Source organism: Panicum virgatum, chromosome 8K, assembly GCF_016808335.1.
Source record: "Panicum virgatum strain AP13 chromosome 8K, P.virgatum_v5, whole genome shotgun sequence".
Classification (NCBI taxonomy): Eukaryota; Viridiplantae; Streptophyta; class Magnoliopsida; order Poales; family Poaceae; genus Panicum; species Panicum virgatum.
The window spans coordinates 17,952,736-17,972,926 of record NC_053143.1 but is presented as its reverse complement, the minus strand read 5'-3'; the positions used below and the strand labels follow the sequence as shown (position 1 = coordinate 17,972,926).

At 42.9% G+C, this 20,191-nt stretch overlaps 1 protein-coding gene and 1 long non-coding RNA gene across 12 annotated transcripts; one reads left to right on the top strand and one right to left on the bottom strand.

Moving 5' to 3' along the window:
• The first annotated feature begins 2,928 nt into the window (after positions 1-2,928).
• LOC120644104 (putative disease resistance protein RGA3) lies at positions 2,929-18,153 on the top strand. Of its 11 annotated transcripts, none has more exons than XR_005663402.1 (11): positions 2,929-3,209; positions 3,413-3,535; positions 3,947-4,202; positions 4,299-4,524; positions 4,618-4,768; positions 4,877-5,065; positions 5,878-6,948; positions 13,221-15,968; positions 16,530-16,787; positions 16,920-17,316; positions 17,730-18,153. XR_005663402.1 is itself a non-coding variant. In XM_039920665.1 (8 exons), exons 2-8 carry the CDS (start codon positions 3,434-3,436, stop codon positions 9,510-9,512), a joined length of 2,031 nt encoding a protein of 676 aa, XP_039776599.1. In that variant the 5' UTR covers positions 2,929-3,209; positions 3,413-3,433; the 3' UTR covers positions 9,513-9,936. The 11 variants fall into 11 exon arrangements, 3 of the variants coding, with proteins under 3 accessions (XP_039776599.1, XP_039776598.1, XP_039776597.1); XR_005663400.1 differs by having other exon boundaries at positions 16,895-17,316; XR_005663401.1 differs by having other exon boundaries at positions 16,859-17,316.
• On the bottom strand, positions 10,029-11,420 carry LOC120644107. The gene is made up of 2 exons (XR_005663408.1): positions 11,124-11,420; positions 10,029-10,438 (listed from the first exon to the last, which is right to left on the bottom strand). It is a non-coding gene; the product is annotated as an uncharacterized LOC120644107 (long non-coding RNA).
• Positions 18,154-20,191: the final 2,038 nt, after the last annotated feature.

Here is a 20,191-nt window from a genome sequence, read left to right as displayed (position 1 = left end):
TTTGTATGTGTAGCTATAGGTGTTATAGTTGTATAGTTCGATATTCAGATACGGGTTACCTATAAACTAAATTAATTTTCTTCTTTTTATTAGTATAGGCTGAACCACAAGATTCAGCATTTTTTTCTGGAAAAAAAAAGATGACACGGCCCAAAGCGCATCGGCGATTGATAAAGGCAGCAACTGCCAGGGCACTTTACTTCCTTTTCGCTGGGTAAGTCAAGTCAATTGCTAGCCCGTGATTACGTGCCGCACACGATGGTGCAGCACTTGCCTTCATCCATTGCTCTAGTCATTCCACTTTTCACCTACCACTCCAGCATGAGTCTACTTCAGTCTGTCCTCTAAGGCAGTCTGAGTGGGGAGTATTATGGAAATGTCATTAGCATTATATATCACGCCGCATCAATAAATTTGTTGACATAAGAGAGTTATTTATGAGTAGAGATGAGGGACAGTGTCATGGAATGAGAGAGAAGTGCCATTATCACCATGAAAATCCGCTAGCACACTTTTCAAATTTTCAGTATTGATCACATACCCCACTGAGATTGACCTAACTAGTGAGCTGAGCTCGATCTATGGCCTTGTTTGGTTAGGCAAGAAAACTAGCACGCACGTTTCCCGAAAAAAAAATCTCGTATGCATGAAGCACTAAATGAAGTTAATTTGCAAAACACTTTTAGGGATGGGTGTAACTTTTCGCGACGAATCTAATGACGGTAATTAATCGATGATTTGCTACTGTGATGCTACAGTAACCATCCTCTAATTGCGCGGTCAAAGGCCTCATTAAATTCTTCAGGGTCACTAGCGCGGGAGTTCTGAAGTTAATTTTGTAAACTTGTTTTGTTTGACACCATAATTAACGGTCAAAGTTTACTATTTCTAGCGCTAGAAAACATCCAAACAAGGCATATGAATCTCAACAGATTCCCTCGACCGCAGCGCAACACTTCATCGGATCTTGGGCCGTGCTTGGCCTGTGGCTCTCTAGTCAGGTTTTATCCTAGATTGCACCTCTAACTTATGTTCGAGCAAGTAGGGATGAAAAATATGAATTTTGATATCTGAAATATCCGACATCCGTATCCGCTAAAACATCAATATATATATTCGTATATGTATTCAAATTTAATGTGGTAGTAAAGTAGATACATCTAAATCCGATATTTATTGATTTTCCCTATCTGATTCCGCATCTGTATTTGAAATGATCCGATTCCTCATCTGTATTTGAAATTATCCGATACTATTAGTATCCGTTTTCATTCAAAAACTGTTTAAAAAATTATATTCATTTTCCATAATCCATATTTTTAATTTTATAGTAAAGATATAAGAAGATTAAATTTAGTTTTAAATATTCATGTTTTGTCTTATATTCATTTTATAATTTTTATTTATATGTTAATAAAATGTTAATATATTTATTGAAATATATTTTTATTTGTAATTTTATTTTTGTGTATTTATTAATTAAAATATTTATTGATAAATAAACTATGTTTAACTAGCTAACTTTATTATATTGTTATACTTTAGTTTGTACATGTATAATGAGTTTGTATTTAAAACTAACAATAAAGAAAATATATAGATAAATGTTATCTTATATATCGAGCAAATATCCGAATCCGAATAATCTGTTTTGCATTCATATCCGAGAATATCCGAATCAGTTTCCATATCTGAATCCAATTCCACGAGAATCTGATCTACTTCCATCGTCACGAGCCAGCCAGTGGCAGTATGGATCGGGCAACAGGACAAGGAGGGCATACCAAAGCTACCCGTAATATGTCCACGGTAGAATGCTACTCTTATGTCTGTTTGTAAAAGATTATTGGCATATATACAGTGGCGGATGTACACCCCGGGCCACCCGTGCCATGGCCCGGGGTTCGGCCCAAAAAATTGCTGAAGAAGTCCAAAAAATTACTGAAGAAGAATAAATATACTACTTCGCGATGACACTTGTTGTATGTTTTCTATCTTTCCATTATGTTCTTGTGTATCTTTTGAACTTTCATTATGTTCTCGTGTATCTTTTGAACTATGAGTTTGTCGACGTCTGGTTTTTGTCACAACTATATTTAAAACTCGGCCCGGGGTTCAACTCAATCCTGATTCCGCCACTGCATATATATGTTTCCACCTTTCTCACCCAAGCGTCTTTGTACTAGCACAAATTAGATGATAGGTCAGAAGTATGGATGGAGAGGATACCAAGGGCGCTTTGCGTGCTCGCGGTCGCAGGGACCGAGCATGTGCTGCGTCGCCGGGCGCAGGCCCCGCCGCCTCTACCCTTTCGCTGGGTCAAGCTGTGGAGTCAAGTCGATCAATTAATTAATTGCTAGCCCGGCCGAGAGTGCGTGTGCAGCACAAGATAGTGGTGGTGGTGGCGGCGGCGGCGGCGGCATGATCGTCTGGTCTCGGCGAGTTCGCGGGGGTTTCCACCGAGTGGCATGTAGGTCCGGCACAGTACAATGACGGCCCTGAATTATTTGTCCCGGCGACGCTGCACAAAGCCTGCAACCACGCCTGCCCTCGGCCGCATCACACAAACCATTTTCACCTTCTTACCGTTACGGATGGTGCGTTTAATTAATAGTGGTCCTGTGACGCACGTAGATAAGACAGCACACACTGTTTTTGTAGTATTGCTCATACTGTCATACATTCTCTACATGAGATTCAGAAGGCGAACCGTTTGGTAATTTCGTACAGTCGTCCGTGTTACCAGCTAGCTGTTTGTAGAGACGACGGTCGTCGAACCGTCTTCGATCTTACACCACACTGGAAGCAAGAAAAAGCAGCACATGCGAATCTCACCCATGTGCATCGCTGCAGACGCAGGTCCTACCCCCTACCTCTCTCTTTAATGTGGGTCGGTCCAGCCAGTGGCGTGGTCTGTGAATGCGCGTACTGCACAGGCTGCTGGTGCTTTCGCGTTCACTTTGCACTTCATCGGCGCTTTCGGTTGGCCTTCATCCACTGCCAGCCACTTCACTTGTCACAGATACCACGACCCGCGCACCTCTGCTTCTACCTCATTCGCATGGCCGCGCGTCTACTTCAATCTCTCCTCTAACTAGTGATGATCTGAGCTGAAGCTCGATCCGTCTCATCAAGGATCCGCTCGACTCGCAGCAGTTCCTCGGATCTTCGGCCGTGCCTGGCCTGCGGCTCCCTTCATCCTTTGTCAGGTTATTCCATCTCCTTGGTCTTGCATCTCTAAGTTCATGTTCGAGCCAGCTAGTGGTAGTATGGACAGCAGGAGACAAGGAGAGTATCCAAAGCGACCTGAAACATGTCCACAGAATGCTACTCTTCTATCTGAGTATCTGTTCTTAAAAGATTATTGGCATATTTTCATGTTTGTCACACAAGGGTCTTTGTACTAGCATAGATTACAGGACAGGTCAGAAGTATGGATCCAGAGGATATATCGTATCAATACTTGCGAGAAATCACGGATTGTTTCTCTGAGGAGCGGAAACTTGGTCAAGGAGCATTTGGAGTTGTTTACAAGGTAAGGCCACGTTTAGTTCCCAAAAAATTTCCTACAGTATCCATCACATCGAATTTTCGGACACATGCATGGAGCATTAAATGCAGTTGAAAAAAATAACTAATTGCACACTATAACTGTTTCATACGAGATGAATATTTTAAGCCTAATTAGTCCATGATTGGACATTAATTATCAAATAATAATGAAATATGTTACAGTACCAAAAATTTTTCGCAAACTAAACATAGCCTAAGGCTCGGTCATACCTTTTCTTTATGGACTATGGATAAATATATTTTCATAAAGTTTTGCTAGTACAATGAGTGCTTTGAAACTGTATATGGCGTTATTGCGTACAGTAAAACAACAAATATAAGAAGTAGAAACAAGGTCAACTTGTACTGAGCACCGATGTTATATGTTTGGCAGGGAGTGACTAGAAACGGAGATGATGTTGCTGTGAAGTTGCTTCCCAAATCCAGTCTAGACTATGGGCCGTTAAGAAATGAGTTCTACAACCTCAGGGAGCTTAATCATCAGAACATTGTAAAGGTTCTGGGGTATTGTTTTGAAACAGAGCAGAAACCATTTATGCAAGATGGGATTAAGGTGTTTGTTAATGAGGTACGTGGAGCACTATGCTTGGAGTATATGCACAATGGCAGTCTTCAACAACATCTTTCTGGTACGCTGCTGCCCTATTTTCAGTATACATATATATTGTAACAATACTTGTATACTTGCATTTGGTTAAGAATCTTTTTGTTTACTGCTGCTACAGATGAGTTTTCTGGACTTGAATGGCACACACGGTTCAAAATAATCAAGGAGACTTGTGAGGGTCTAAAGTATATTCATGAACTGGAAGAACCTATTTGTCACTTGGACCTAAAGCCTGACAACATATTGCTAGATAAGGACATGGTGCCAAAGATTGCAGATTTTGGTTTGTCCAGGATCTTTGGAAACGAATCAGCACGAACGGCACATGGTCCTTATGGAACACCGTAAGTTAAATGACTCAACTGAACATATTGTTTTTCTAATTGTACAAATTAAGTCATGCACATTACAAATTCGTTGCTTATGATGCAATGCAGAGGGTATCAGCCACCAGAATACATCAACAGTGGTGAAATATCAAGAAAATTTGACATATTTAGCTTGGGTGTCGTAATGATAAGGATAGTGGCAGGACCCAAGGGATACCCCCAATGTCTAGATATGTCTTCGGACGAGTTTATTGATCAAGTGAGAAATAATATTTCTTATTAACAGGCCCCTTTTTAAATCTAATACTATGGCATATTTACATTGGAATAGTATGTATCAGCCTAACTTGACAATTCAATATATCAGGTACAAAACAACTGGAGGAACAGATTGCAAGAGACATACAGTAATGCTTCCTTGGCTGCAGCATATTGCCACCAAGTAAAGACATGCATTCTAATAGCATTGTTATGTGTGGAGGAAGATAGGCAAAAAAGGCCCAACATAGGGGAAATCACTAAGAAGCTGAATGAGATTGAAACTGCCATTGGCGAGGTAATTAATATCATTTGAGAAGGCATATAATGAATATCTAGGTCAGGAAATAATTTCAATAAAAGCGAAATCATGTCATCACTTCTCTTAGTTTATTTTTTCTAGTATATTAGCAATTGTTTCTTAGGATTGACAGTTATTAGTATGTCTTTTTGTGTTTCAGATCTTTTTAGGCTGTGTGCCGTTTTGGCATAGGCCGGGAAAATTTCAAGTCGTTGTATCATCTTGATGTAACTTCTTGAAATCAATAAAGTTTCCCTTTTCCAAAAAAAAGCAATTGTTTCTCATCAACACTCAACAGTATAGATCCCTCCAGGATTCAGGAACTCAATAATATACAGCTGTTTTCTAATCATCTAAAACTGATAGTGATTATGTGAAATATATTGATTGAGAGAAAGATCAAGTCTATTACTGCATATATGTTTTCTCTGGAATTGAAAGCTATATTAGTCGCATCCTCATATCAAAACTGGATAATACATAGGCACATGAAGCAAGAACTTATGATTAATTTTTTTTACATATGCTAAAATTATTTGGCTTCACACGACCAATTTATTGTGTAATAAAATGCAGAGGAGCTGTTATTTCAGCTATCAATAGTGCCTAAACACATGCAAATTGTCCTGCATCTTAAGAAAACAAACAACACATTCCACTGTTTATGCTAAATTGTGATTTTTGCAATATAGACAAATTGGTATAAAGCATAAGTTTTGTGTGGGCAAATGGAAAAAATAAATTTTGCATTATATTTAATCACTACTTCCTCTAATCAAAGTTATATACATTTTATGATTCATATTCAGAGGATGGAATTGCACAATAAGAAGAACATAGACATGAGAAAAGAATCAGAGGATGGAATTCGTTTCAGTGAGCTGGAATTTGTTGATGCACGAGAAGCATCGTCAGATGTAGTAGAAGAAATCATTGTTGGGAGAACAGAAGAGAAAGGGAAAATAATTGCTTCTTTGCTTGAGGGTATGTCAGAAAAGATCATCATCCTTCCTATATATGGTATTGGAGGAATCGGCAAGACAACTTTTGCAAGATTGATTTATGATGATCCAAATTTTAAATGTCATTCTCGTGTTTGGGTTGATGTGTCCCAAAGATTTGATTTGAATAAAATTCGTGAGTCTATGATTTCACAACTATCTGGAGAAGAAAGCCAAGCTATTGAAAGACAGATACTACATAGTTGCCTCACAAAACTACTTTCTTGTAAGAAGATTCTGATTGTTTTAGATGACCTGTGGGAGGATGATCAATTCCACCTGCAGGAGTTGAAGGATATGCTATATTGTGCTGATAGCAACATAATTATTTTAGTAACAACACGCAGTGAACGTGTTGCTGGGAGAATCTGTACTAACCTTCAACCATACAAGATATTACCCTTGACAAATGACATATGCTGGGACATAATAAAACAAAGAAGTGCTTTTGACACTAGAGATGACAAAAATTATTTGACGGATATTGGAAGGGAGATTGCCCAGAAGTGTGGAGGTGTGGCTTTAGCAGCTCAATCTCTGGGCTACACTTTGCGGTCCTTGAATTTTGATCAATGGATTATGGTGAAAGACAGTGATACCTGGAATGAACCTATTTCAAATGATGCATCTTTGTCAAATCATGTTCTTGCATCTTTGAAGTTAAGTTATAGCCATATGGATTCAAGCTTGAAGTCATGCTTTACCTACTGCGCAATCTTTCCAAAAGGCCACAAGATAGTTAAAGATGATTTAATTTATCAATGGATTTCTTTGGATTTCATCAAGCCAACAAAACTACTCTCAAATATGCAGCTTTGTGAGAACCATATTGTGCAGCTGCTGGGACTTTCTTTCTTTCAACATTCAGTGTCATCCACGGTATGTTATTTCATCATACCAATACTACCTTTGAATTATTCTTACTTATAACAATCAGTTGAAATAAAAATTACATATTGCAACTTTTGACAACTCATAACTAACTTGTAGTTCACGCTTTTATTAAAAAAAATAATTGGTGGTCGGGACTAAGAGGCACGGTTTTTAGGGCTACTCTTATGTGGTCTCGGGCCTAAATCCACACGGTCATGAATAGTGCTTGTACGGGGAGCAATTCAACCATGAATAAGTACCCATCCCTCAAGCCAACCATAAATAGATACCTGACCCCATATAATATTGAATTAGTCTATTCGAAATAATCAGAGTTTGGAGCTTGTTGAATCAGTTGTAAGAAAATATTGTATCAGATGTGGAAAGATCTAGGTGAGGTGGGGGGAGAAAGCTATGAATTATTAGCCTATTTGAATGTTGATATGGGTTCCACAGATTGTTGAATGTTGAATCTAGTGTAAGAAAATGTTGAATGACATCCATGGAGGAGATTGATCGACTGCAATGGTTGTGCTAGATGGCCTCAGTGAACTCTAAAATTGTATTACAAAAACTATATAGGAGGGCGTGTACATGCCTTGTGCTAGATGGTCTCAGCGAACTCTAAAATTGTATTACAAAAACTATATAGGAGGGCCTGTACATGCCACGCCACGCATACACGGCAGGGGTCTCAGAAACACCTTAATACAAAAGCACCCCGCAATTTGTCCTTATGCATTCCCATGTTAAAAAATCATTTTGTTATTTATTTGGCTTGATTACGTATTACTAAGAAATTTAAGAATTAAAATATTTATCATGGTTGATTTCTGTGAACAATGGCTTTTTAAAACAGGGAGCTGCTGATTATATTAAAAAGAAGATGAAGCTCGGACCGGGTAAAACAACAAATAGAAAAAGTAACATAAAAACAATACCAGCCAGTTAGATGGAGCATCAACCCACACCGCACAATGTCATTGCATGGTCCAACACAACAATCTACATCGACTGATTGGGTTGGGACATGAAAACAAACTGCATAACGTTCTTGCTCCACTCAACTCTCCACCACCGCCACTCCAGAGGTCCCTCACTATGGCGTATTTGCCGTGTGCCCAAAGTTTGCCGTGGGCAATTTTTTGGGCACACGGCAAATAACTCTTTTGCAGTGTATCACCCAAAAAACGCACGGCAAATGTTGGGTACACGACAAAGTCATGCTTTGCCGTGCGTCTTATTTTGGCACACGGCGTTTGCTTTTTTTTGCACACAGCAAAGTAATAAATTTGTTGTGTATTTTTTTTGCACACGGCAAAATAATAAAACTTTTTCCTCTTCTCACTTCGAAATTTTTAATGTTCACATACAACATGTGGCACTCTATTAAAATTTGGTATATTTTTGTATTTATTTGTGTGTCAGATCAAGGCACACGGCAAATGACCAGGCTTTACTGTATGCTCTAGATCTGGCACACGGCAAAGTGAATTTAAAATTTTGTAAACAACCTCAGATGGGAAAAAAGCCAAAATGAAAGTTGTAGATCTCGAAAAGTTATGAAACTTTGTAGCTGATAACTTTTTAATTTGAATTCGTTTAGGGCCTCAAACAAGCAATTTATACTCGGTTTAGTAAAGTATGTGGAGAAAGAAAATAGAGTATAGACACAAGTGAGTGTGTATTGCAGTGGTAGAGGAGGTTACATGGGAGGGAGAGGTCGCGGGTTCGATTCCCGCTGGTCGCATAGTGCACAAAAAATGTTGCGACTTGCAACTTCGATGGAGTGGAGTGGGATCCTTCCTAGCTTAAATATTTTTTATTTTCTATTTTAAAATTAATTTTGTGAAAAAAATTTTGCCCAATGCTTTTTAGCACTCGGCAAACCCTTTGTCGTGTGCCCGAGAAATGACCCACAGCAAAGAGCCTCTTTGCCGGCCGTTGTATGCTGTAAGTGGTTTGCCGTGTATTGCACTTGGCAAACCTTTTGCCGTGTGCAATACATCCTTTGCGGCAAATGTGTCCACTCCCGTAGTGCCTCATGGCTCCGAACTCCAAGTAAACGGCCTCAACACCATCACTGCAACAGTAGACCACCAACATCATCGCCATCAGCTGCACTATTTTTTTCTTTATTTTTCTCAATTTTTGGAAAGAAATATTAAAGAAAGCCTTGCCGATAATGGCAGCAACGAGATATGATGCTGTCCTTCATAATTCGCGTCATTATTTGTTTTGGAAGAATAATAATTGACATCATTGTTTATGGAAGAAAAAAAAATCGTCCAATGGACCGCTACCGACCAACATGGCTGTCCATCCGTCCGTCCATCTCAGCCCTTGCGACCTAGGGTTTCATCAGCCTGCACGACGGAGCCTTATATAAAAACAACGCCGCAACGCATCCCAGCAATCTCGCCATCATGGTCCAAGCATACAGTGCGGCTGCTATGTTCCTAGGCTTTGCACATCTCGGCTTCGGCTTATCTCTTCTGTTGATTTCGTTTTCCCTCCCCGGCGTGTTGGCGCAGCCCTACGTGACGGACATGGCACGGTACGGTCCCTGACGACCACCGGCGCGCTGCTGCTGGCCAACGTGTACCCCTACCCCTACTTCGCCGAAAAGGAGGACCCGCGGAGCATCAGCCTCAGCTACGCGACGTTCCGGCCTGGCACGATGCTGAGGGACGGCGGCAATGGGCTGTTCTACACAAACCTGTTGGGCTCTTCCATCCAAGCGCGTCTGCGGTGTATCCCATCAAATTCCGGCGAAAGTGTCATACATCATGCTGAGGCGGATTAATTATGTTGGCGTGTCAGCGCACATCAGTGCCAGATGATGATCAGATAGTTCAATAAAGATTTAGAGTATGTTTGGATCGCTGCCAGTTTGCCTTGACAATTTTTCGATGATCATCTTGTGCTCTGCATACTAGATCACACACACATGTCTATTTTTAAAGCTAGCAAGGTTTCCATCTAAATTTTTAATTTTGGCCCGTCTTGTGTCATTGAAAAGTGGGTCTTAGTCCGTCCCATATACGAGTCGGATCAGCCTTTCCCACTACTAAATAAACAGTTTGTAGGGGCGGGTAAAAAGGCATTTTTAAGGGCGGATGTCGCAAGCGCCCCTGCTTTTCGCAGTAAAAAATAGCTGTTTGCAGTGAAAATGCATTTTCAGGGGCGGGTGACGCCCCCACCCGTCCCTAGAAATGGATTTGTGGGGGAAGGCGATGGGGTCACCCGCCCCTAGAGACCGATTAAAAAAACAAAAAAAGCAGGTACGGCGCAGATCTAGCTCCCCGCACCGTGCCCGCTGCGTTGTGCCCACGTCTGCACTCCGCCGGCAACGTAGGAGATGCCGCAGGAGGCCGCTCCGCACCGAGCTCCGCCGCGCTCCGTGCCTAACTCCCGCTTGTCACCTTGCAGCTCGTGCTGCTTACTGCACCTGTGCCCCTCGTGGCGCCGCATATCTACTGCATGCCGATGTCCCCTGGGAAGAACACGAATAGAGAAGACGACAGGGAGAAAGAATGAGAACCTCCGAAACTTCAACTCCAAATTACTCTCTCAATATTTGACAGATCTAAATGAAGTTTTAACCCGAGACCTACAGTCAGCATGAGAGCGGTAACATCAAGGACGGAAGGATTCCCATGCATGACGCGTTTCGCGAAGCGAAGTAAAAAAACAAACTGATGACAGGAGAGAATGTGGGAGCCCTGGGACTCCGCTTTGTTGCTAGCTTTTCGTTTAGTGGTGGGTGAAATAAGTAAAGAGTAGTTACTGATGATGCCTTTTTTTGGCGGAGTGGGAGCACTCGACGAGGCCTCTACGACAGAAGAGATTCTTCCCCATTTCTGGCCGGACGATTCTATCAAATAAATGACACCATGGGACCGAACCCTATGGGACAAAGGATCACTTCACTACGCTTCCTTAAATGTCTTCGCTGAATCGCTCCTTTAGTAGAGTGGCTTTACACTTACACTCGAGCTGCTCAACCTAGGCACCCTGGATCTTAAGCTTTGGGCTGCAACCATAGATGCATAACGAATAGACCTACCAGATCCAAGAAGAAAATCGCAAAAATATCAACTACGCATCCCGAATCGAGTGAAAAATCAAACGTCAAGAACTCGGATTTGGGGGAAAACTCAAATCCCGCCCCACCTCACCTCATTGCCGCTCCGTGCCGAACTCCTGCGGAGGTGCTCCGCCGCGTCGCTCCAAGATCCCGCGGCCGAGCCACCGTGCCGCGCCGAGCTCCCCACGCTACAGCAGCGCCACGCCCGCGCCTCGCCCCGCCGACCGCTAGGAGGCCGTGCCCGCTGGCCGGCCACGCACGCCTTGCCCCGACGTCGCGCCCTCACCTGGAAGAGACAAGGAAGAAGATAGAGAGTGTAAGAAGAAAGAGTGAAGTGAAGAGAAAGAGAGGCGGCTGGCGGAAGATATAAAGGAGAAGGGAGAGATAGAGGAACAAGTAGGAGAGAGAATAAAAAGAAAGAGTGGAGGGGAGAAAACGTGTGGCCGCCTGAGCTTTGCCTCCGCAACCAGCAATTTTTTTGAGCTCTGCCCCGCTTCCACGGTTCAAACATTCTAGAGGCAGGTGATAGGGACCCAGTTGATTTTTAGGTGTAGGTGATAGGGTGACCCGCCTCTACAAATGGATTTTTAGGGGCGGTCCTATTGATATAGTAACCGCACACTATTTGTAGGAACAGGTGAAATTTTATTCCGCCCCTATAAAAAAATCGATGCATTGCTACAAATCAATTTTTTAGTAGTACGTCGTCCATGACTCGATCACGTAGATTCCTACAACGTAACGAACGGATAACTATACGTATCAGCATAATTTTGTCGCGTCGAACCCGACTATTGTTTTCAGGTGATGATCCTTTCCCAAAATTGACGAGTATGGTTAATTCAATGTTTTTCTTCAATTTTGTTGGTTGACATTGTTGCTTGATGGATGGAATATTAAATACATGCCACAGTCATGTACATCTCCACTAGTAGCATGAAAAATATAAGATCCACTAGTAGCATGAAAAGTATAAGAATTTTAGGACAGAGTATTGACATTCAAAATTGGAAAGTTTTCTACATTTCATATATAGGATATAATTAAGATTGTAAATGACAACCAACTCGAATCCCACGCACATTGCATCATCATCGGCCCTAGGAACAGGCAAGGGTTTTGCCACGCATGCCCCAAACCCCACGCACCATGCCGCAAACCTTCCAGCTGTGCCACGCTGCAGAACCCACCAGACCCCTTAGCGAACACCGGTGGCGAACGCAAGCGTTCCTGATGCTACCAGACACCACGACTCACGCTGGGAACGAGCGTCCCCGCATGCACACCAGAAGGGGACCGGAATGCACAGCAACCGGGCCAGCCAATGCCTAGCGTCATGGCACAGCAGCCGCAAAGGACTGCACACCGCCGCAGCATCACTGACTAGGGATGCAAGAGGATACCTATTGGTATTTTTGGGTTTCTCAGTTTAGTTCATTTTTTCTTCCAAACTAATTATGTAGTATGTCATTCTAGTTCATTTTATCAAATTTTGGGTCGATCCAATGACCCAAAAATATGGGACTTGCATCTCTACTGACCAACCCTGTAGCCGACCCACACTGCTGCCGCGTGTCGAGAGGCACAAGTTGCCGCACCCACACCCCATTGGCCGAGCCAGGCACGTGCCACAGCGTGCCGCCGGGTCGAGCAGATGCCCTGGTGCCGACCGGCATGAGCAGCCACACGGAAGAGAAGATCCAGCACGAGGGGGCGCTGTTCTGTGCCAAATGATGTATAATGAACTCCACTTGAACAATGGTTGGTATTATGTGTTCGTTTAAATATCTGGAGTACCGTTTGGTATTTTGGGTCTTGTTGGGATTTTCTTGCTTTGATTCTGTCTCCATGAGTAGTAGCTATGTCCACTGTATTTTTAAAAACAGCTGTACACTCTGTGTTGCCAAAGAGCTGATGTGCTGCCATGCATACTGTTTTGTATTGCAGGCTGATTAGAGTGTGTAAATGGTACGGATAATATTTGTTCCTATTCGAGTTTGGAATCGTTTAGAGGAGTTAATATCCGTTCATATCCGAGTCTAGATATTCATTATCTGACACCGTATCCAAATACACTTAGATTTTTATGATGCCGATATCTATTTATATTTTATCTGACACATTTGACACTATTCGTACCCAATCCGAATCCAAGAAGAATAATAACTATTTGTTTTGTTATTTGTAGGTTTCCAACCGTATCCGATCTGTTTACATCCCTAAGGCCGATAGAGAGGACGATGTGGATGTTACAGTGTTCACTATGCACGATCTGGTGCATGACTTAGCAAGATCAATCATGCTTGACAAAATTCTAGATGCTAGCAAACAATGCAATACTAGGGGAAGTAAATTCCAATTTGCGTTACTCAATGATTGTACCAAGTCACTGAAGTCATTCACACAATATCCTACCACGATAAAAGCGCTGCGTTTTTCTGGTACGGATGAAACTGTGCTCCATCATGTGTCATTTTCGTCGGCTAAGTACCTCTGTGTCTTGGATTTAAGTCAGTGCTCTATACGGATGTTGCCATATTCTATTGGTAATTTAAGGCATCTGAGATATCTTAATGCTCCAAGGGTCAAACATCGGGCCATTCCCAATTGTATCACAAAGCTGACAAAATTAATTTACCTCAGCCTTCGTGGATCTTCTGAGATCTTGGTAGTGCCAGAATCAATTGGAGAATTGAAGGGTTTGATGTATCTTGATTTGTCAGGTTGTTCCAGACTAGAAAAACTGCCGGTGTCATTTGGCATGCTAACAAAGTTGGTGCATCTCGATATGTCATATTGTTCTCATGCTACCGGTGTATCAGAGTACTTAGAGAGCCTCACCAACCTTGAATATCTGAATTTATCGGGGCGCTGGAGCAGCAGTATAGAAAAGAGACCACTACCTGAAGCTTTGAGCAGACTCACCGATCTGAAGTATTTAAACTTATCAGGTTCTTCGTTCTTTGTAGCAGATCATGATATAATACAAGCATTGGGTAGCCTTACCAAACTCCAATGTTTGAATTTGTCACAATGTTCACTCTTTGCTAGAGCTGACTCGGATCTCTCAGGGATGTCAGAAGCCATGACAAATCTCACCGAGCTCCGTTACTTGAATTTATCATGGTGCTCAACCGTCTCACGATATGAAGAACTTCCCATTTTTCTTGAGTGTATCAGTAACCTTCCAAACCTAGAGCATCTGGATTTGTCTAATACAGAACTTAAGGAAGCTCCTTACTGTATTTGTAGCCTAGGAAAGTTACATGCGCTGGATCTCTCGTACTGCCGCAATCTGCAGAGTGTACCAGCAGATCTGCTTCAAATGGATAGTCTGAAGTTTCTGCATCTGAAGGGTTGCTATAGGCTAGAACTATTGAAGCCGCAAGGACTCACCATAATTGCATTACCACAGGTTCAGTTCCAAAGTGGCTCAGTTTCTCATTATGACTACTCGAGCAGCAACCTTGATCTTCTTCAAGATGTAAATCAAGCTGACCTGGTGATAAGCAGACTTGAAAACGTGAAGTCCGTGCAAGAGGTGCGGAGTATAAGACTAATGGAAAAAGGAAGAATGAAGGAACTGCAACTCAACTGGACAAGAGATTCTGAGAGGTTTGTTGAGGACGTGGAAGTGTTGGGAGAACTAGTCCCCCCAATAACTTTAGAGGAGTTATATATAGATGGTTACAGTAGTGTAAGATTTCCTGAATGGTTTACTGGTATTGCCGATCATCTCCCTAATCTTGGTTGGATCTCCTTGTCCAATCTGCCCAACTGCAACGCACTGCCACCACTAGGCCAACTACCTAATCTGGAACGGCTGAACTTTAGTCAAATGAGTGGCATTTCGAAAATTGATGGGGACCTGTGCGGCACCAGAAGGCCACCATTTCCTCGACTGAAGCATTTTTCCCTATGCCAAATGGAAAGTCTCGAAGTGTGGTACACAACGTACTCTCATGGCGGGGATGGTGTGAGCAAGTTTATGTTCCCCAACCTCCGTGTATTGCAAATCAATGATTGCCCCAACTTGAGGCTGAAACCATGCCCACATAAAGCTGAGGAGCGATGGTCCATATCGGGGAGATGTGATGGTGTAATATCCTCATGGGAGGAGACTAATGGCGGATCCAGCGGTGGGGCGGGAGGGGCTCTAGACCTCCCTACCGCCGTCGGACCCCCGGAGCTCCCCCTAAGAACCCCCAACAATTTTTTGCCAAGAATGAACTGTGAGCAGAGGCTGAAGTTATCAAGAGGTGGAAGAAAGCCCCACCTAACAATTATCCTAAATCCACTTACTACTGTTTTCTTCCGCTCCTCTGCTCCGGTAACTACTCTGGATGTATCTGACTGCAAGGTGCCTATGCATCAGTGGAGGCTGCTTCACCACCTCCCTGCCCTCTCTGAATTAAAAATCTACGAATGCAGTGATCTGAGCAGCTCACCAGAGATCACGCAAGCACTCTCCTCCCTCCAGAGGCTAACTCTGACGAATCGGAAACAGCCAGAAACAGAACTTCCAAATTGGTTGGATCAGATTGCATCACTTAAGAAGTTGACAGTAACAGGGAGATACGAGATGCAGGCATTGCAGGGTTTCCATATGGGGCATCTCAGTTGTTTACAGTCACTACATCTGGTGGATATTGGAAGCATGACAGCGCTGCCTCAATGGGTGGGAGACCTCATCTCTCTCCAAGATTTGCATATCTTGGACTGTTGGAACCTGAATGATTTACCAGAGAGCATCGGGGGCCTCACCTCTCTTCACAAACTCGCCATCACACGTTGCAACAGCATCACATCTTTACCAAAGAGCATACAACAACTAACGAAGCTCAAAACGCTAATAATTAGTGGCTGCGATGAACTAGCGAAGTGGTGTGAAACTGAGGAGAACAAGACATTGCTCGCTCACACCAAAGTAATAAAGGTACCTGGCGTTTCTGTTAAAGTTCTTTGGTACAGAATTTATATAGTTTTGCATACATTACAGGATTTGTCGCATGCATGCCTAATTTTTTTCATATATACTGCCTTGCCGTTATTCTTTTTTTTCACTTTATTTTTAAATAATGGAATAGTTCACATCCCGGCCTCTACATAGTGTGATATATTTGGCCATTATTACAAAAAGGGCGTGAAAAATTGAACAGCAAAAAAGCAAAGCTTATTCCTAAACCGCCACCGGTTCCTTGTGAACATCTCCATTGCTGTAGTCTCTAAAAAAGCACGACAAGCCCCTATTATGGTTCTTGATCCTTCTCCTTCTCAAGCAAGGCCCAAAATGTTTTAGTTGTTTACAAATGGTATTTCTTTTGAACTAATTTTTATGCTCGACCATCTGCCAGCAAAAATGCAAAGGTTTTTTTTGTCCATCACCATTTTTTTATGAAACAACCAAAACATTTGCCGCATGTTTAAACGCTTTTCGTTTATGGAAACTAGTTTCATGCGTGCAGAAGTATTGATGATTATTATTTATTTGTTGCAGAGATTTTGATTGTACTGCTAGCATGACAGACATAAACGTTTGCAAGGGCCAGCCCGGCTGCTTTTCAAAGATCTCTCTGCTTTTGTTGATATTCATTTCTGTCGTCTTCTCCTACTCTGGTCAACGAACTCGCGGGTTACCCAGAGGACGATGGCGCGCCATTGGATCCTCAGTGGAGCCAGCAGCAGCCTCGCATGTAGTTGGACCTTGATAGTAGGTCAGATTGCCGAGGCTGCCGACAGCGGCGTGGCTGACAAGGTTTGTTGTTGTACATTTTCCTTCTTTTCTTTGTTTGGAAACGGTGCATATTTTTTCCTTTTTGGTTTCAGAAAATGATATTCTCATACTGTCGGATCCATGATCAGATTTCCATCCGGCCGTCATTCTCAGGCATCAGAGCCAGAGTTAAGAGTTAGTGACTGTTCGCGGAAGCGCTCCGTCTCTCCCAGATCCCACGCGCCACGCCACCGGACCTGGGCACGCCGAAATCAGCAAGAAGCCGAGAAGGCATTAGCAGAGTCCTTAGAAGCACATGCGAGCAAGCTCTAACGGAAACACATTTGAGCGCGCTCTCGCGAGGTGCGCCGCCGCGCGACCAGCTGCCGCGTGCATGGCCGATGCACCTCCTTCGCGGCGCCGTTGAAGGTTCCTTGTGGCCTGGGCAGCAGATGCGGTGGCAACATATTTAGGGCGTGCAGCCATGCTGCAACAGTGCCCGGTACGCTACACCACAGCAAGCAGGCGGGACCGATGGAGAAGCTCATCTACGTCACCTGAGTCAACAACAGTACGTCCTTATTGCTTCATAGTTAATCCACTACACAAAGTTTCTTTGATGCACCCTTTTATAATTTATCCTGGAATGAAGCCAACAAGAAGAAATAAGAGTATTTAGCTTAGATCCCAACTCAATTAAATAGGAACTTATTATGCTTTGTTCAGTAAAAAAATATGACTATGCTTTGGTTTTCAAGCTTCATGCGTGTGGCTCCATGGCGGAAGCTGACACTGCCTGCGCCGAAACAATTTCTGTTCAATATTCATTACAGGAGTAGTTCTGAGAATTCCCCGTATCACACAAAAGAAAACTGGTGATTTGGCAATGTTTGAAAAAACGATTGCCTCAAAAAAAAATGTTTGCAAAAGGGAGCTTTCTTTTTTGCTTGTACTGTCGTGTTTCTTACTATGACTTGATTGCAGGTAGTTGATTATGAGTAAAACGTGTCACCAGTCCGCTCCTTTCTGCAAGAGAAGGATGCCACGATCTGTCCTGTGAAATTAATATTCCCCTGTTGCGGCAGTAACCGTTTCCCAGAGAATTCTTTGGATTGTTCTCCTGTTGTGGTAGATGGTGCTTCCCCTCCTGATTCAGAGCTCAGGTAAATGCTAGATACACTGTCACCAGAGGAATATCAAAAGGCCGTACAGAGAACTGTGATGTCCTTAGGAAATCACAGCTCCTGCTTTGACAGTGATGAGGTCTAAGAATACACTGAAGGTGATGTCCATTAGTGCCCTAAGATTGGTGTGCTCATGTGCTGATCACATATGAAGTGCACTGCTGAATTTATCTTCTTCTGTAAATCTTGTTTATGATCTCATACCAAACTCGCCCATTATTCTAGCTATCTGTGCTCATCTGATGATTCATTCTAATCCAACTAGTATTTCTGATAACAGATAAACTGTGTGCTTCATTGCATTGTATGCTTATGTACACATATTGGCACGTCGTGTACACCAAAAGAAGGATCACGAATCAAAAACAGCATGGTCACAATAACTATACTGACCCGAGCGGCAACGATTACAGGCACGACTCGACTCTTGTAGTCAATACTACGATTACAGGCACGACTCGACTCTTGTAGTCAATACTCAATAATAAACCATATCTTTGGCCAGATTGCATGTTCACTGCTGGCCTATCGTAGAGTCTAGAGGGCGCGGCCTAGGTTTTATAGTTTTCACCTATTTGGAGAGCATTTTCCAGAAATGGGCGTCCCATCGCTTCTTTGAACAGGCCGAACTTGCTAGAAATGGGATTCCATCTCCACATATAGCTGCAGACTTCTTTTCAAATTGTATCCAGCAAACATCCAACAAGATTAACTAGAGGGTTTGTATAACTGTGTGTTTGGCTGCATGATTTACTTCAACCCCAGGACAGTACCACAGGGCAATAATACGATAGGAATGATATGGATAGAATCAACACCGGTGAAGTGCATCTAGGCCAATAGATGCTAATGGTAAGTTTCGGTGATTAATGATAACCGCATGCGACTAACGTATATTTTGAAGGAAATATTAATGATCAGTTAAGTCTCATATGGAATGTGAAAAGAGACCCCTCAATTCGGAACAATCATGCGTGCCAAGGACTCAATTTCAAAGATTAAGGACATTTCTAGTCTCAAGTGTCACAAGGAGATGAAGGACACTTGATTTAGATAGGGTTTATAGTTTTTAGTTCTTGACCGTACTATTAAGAGAGGTTCATGAGTTAGTAGCTTGATCAAAATTGAGTTGGCCTTAGAAATCATGCACACTCGCTCAAAAACAGCCCAATATGGTCAAAAGAAGTCAACACAACGCTTGGAAGAAGAAACAATCGAAGTTACACTCGAATCCGAGTCAATTCAGCTGAAAACAAAGAAAAACAGCAGCACCGGTTGAACCGGTGCCCTAGCGTCGGAGCATCCGATGCTTGGCGGAAGGACCGATGCCCTATCAGTCTATCTTCTCTGGATACAGAAAGGAATCAAGTCAAAAACTCTATAGCACCGGTTGAACCGACGGTCAAAAGATAAGCACCGGTGTATTAGAAATACTTTGTTCCAGAGAGCATGTTTTGATGGACTTCAACTTCTTTTCAGCACCGGTTGAACCGACGCTTCAGAATCAAAGCACCGGTGCATTAGACGTCCTATGTTCCAGAGAGCTTGTTTGTGTTGGTTAGTGAATCTCTTCAGCACCGGTTGAACCGATACTCCTACGGAGCATGCACCGGTGCAATGACGCAAGCCTGGATACTGTGTCAGAACCCCAATGGCTACAATTTGGACACAGAGAGACCGATTGAACCGACGCCTCAAATCTGACACCCATCGGTTCTTCCAGTGCTCACGATTTTTCTGCAGTGGACTTCCACTCTATATAAGGGCACCCCATGGCTCATTTCAGTTGCCTTTGACACCTTGAAAACCTGAGGCCACCCTTGAGAAGAAGAGAAAGTGCTTTGAGCAAAAAAGAGAAGATCTAGCACTTTGTTTGTGCTTCAACCTTGAAGAATCCATCCTTTGCAAGTGTAGCAAGTGTGCTTGAGCTAGGGCCAACTGAGTGTAGGTCAAGTGAAGGCTTAGGAGCTTGTTACTCTTGGTGTTTGACGGCACCTAGCCGGTCTTGGTGATCGGGAGGTTCTTGGTGAGCCCTTGGTGTTTGTGGGAGCCCCAAGACAAGAAGATTGTACACGGTGTGAAGCTCGCCATTCCGGAGATGGAGAAAGAGCATTCTAAGTGATCACTTGCTCCTTGGTGAAGCAAGGGAGCTATACCCTTGTGTGGGTGCTCCAACGTGAATTAGGGGGGAGCGTCAACTCCTCGATACCACGGGAAAAAATCCGGGTGTCTCATGTCTCTCACTTTTATTTCAAGCAATTA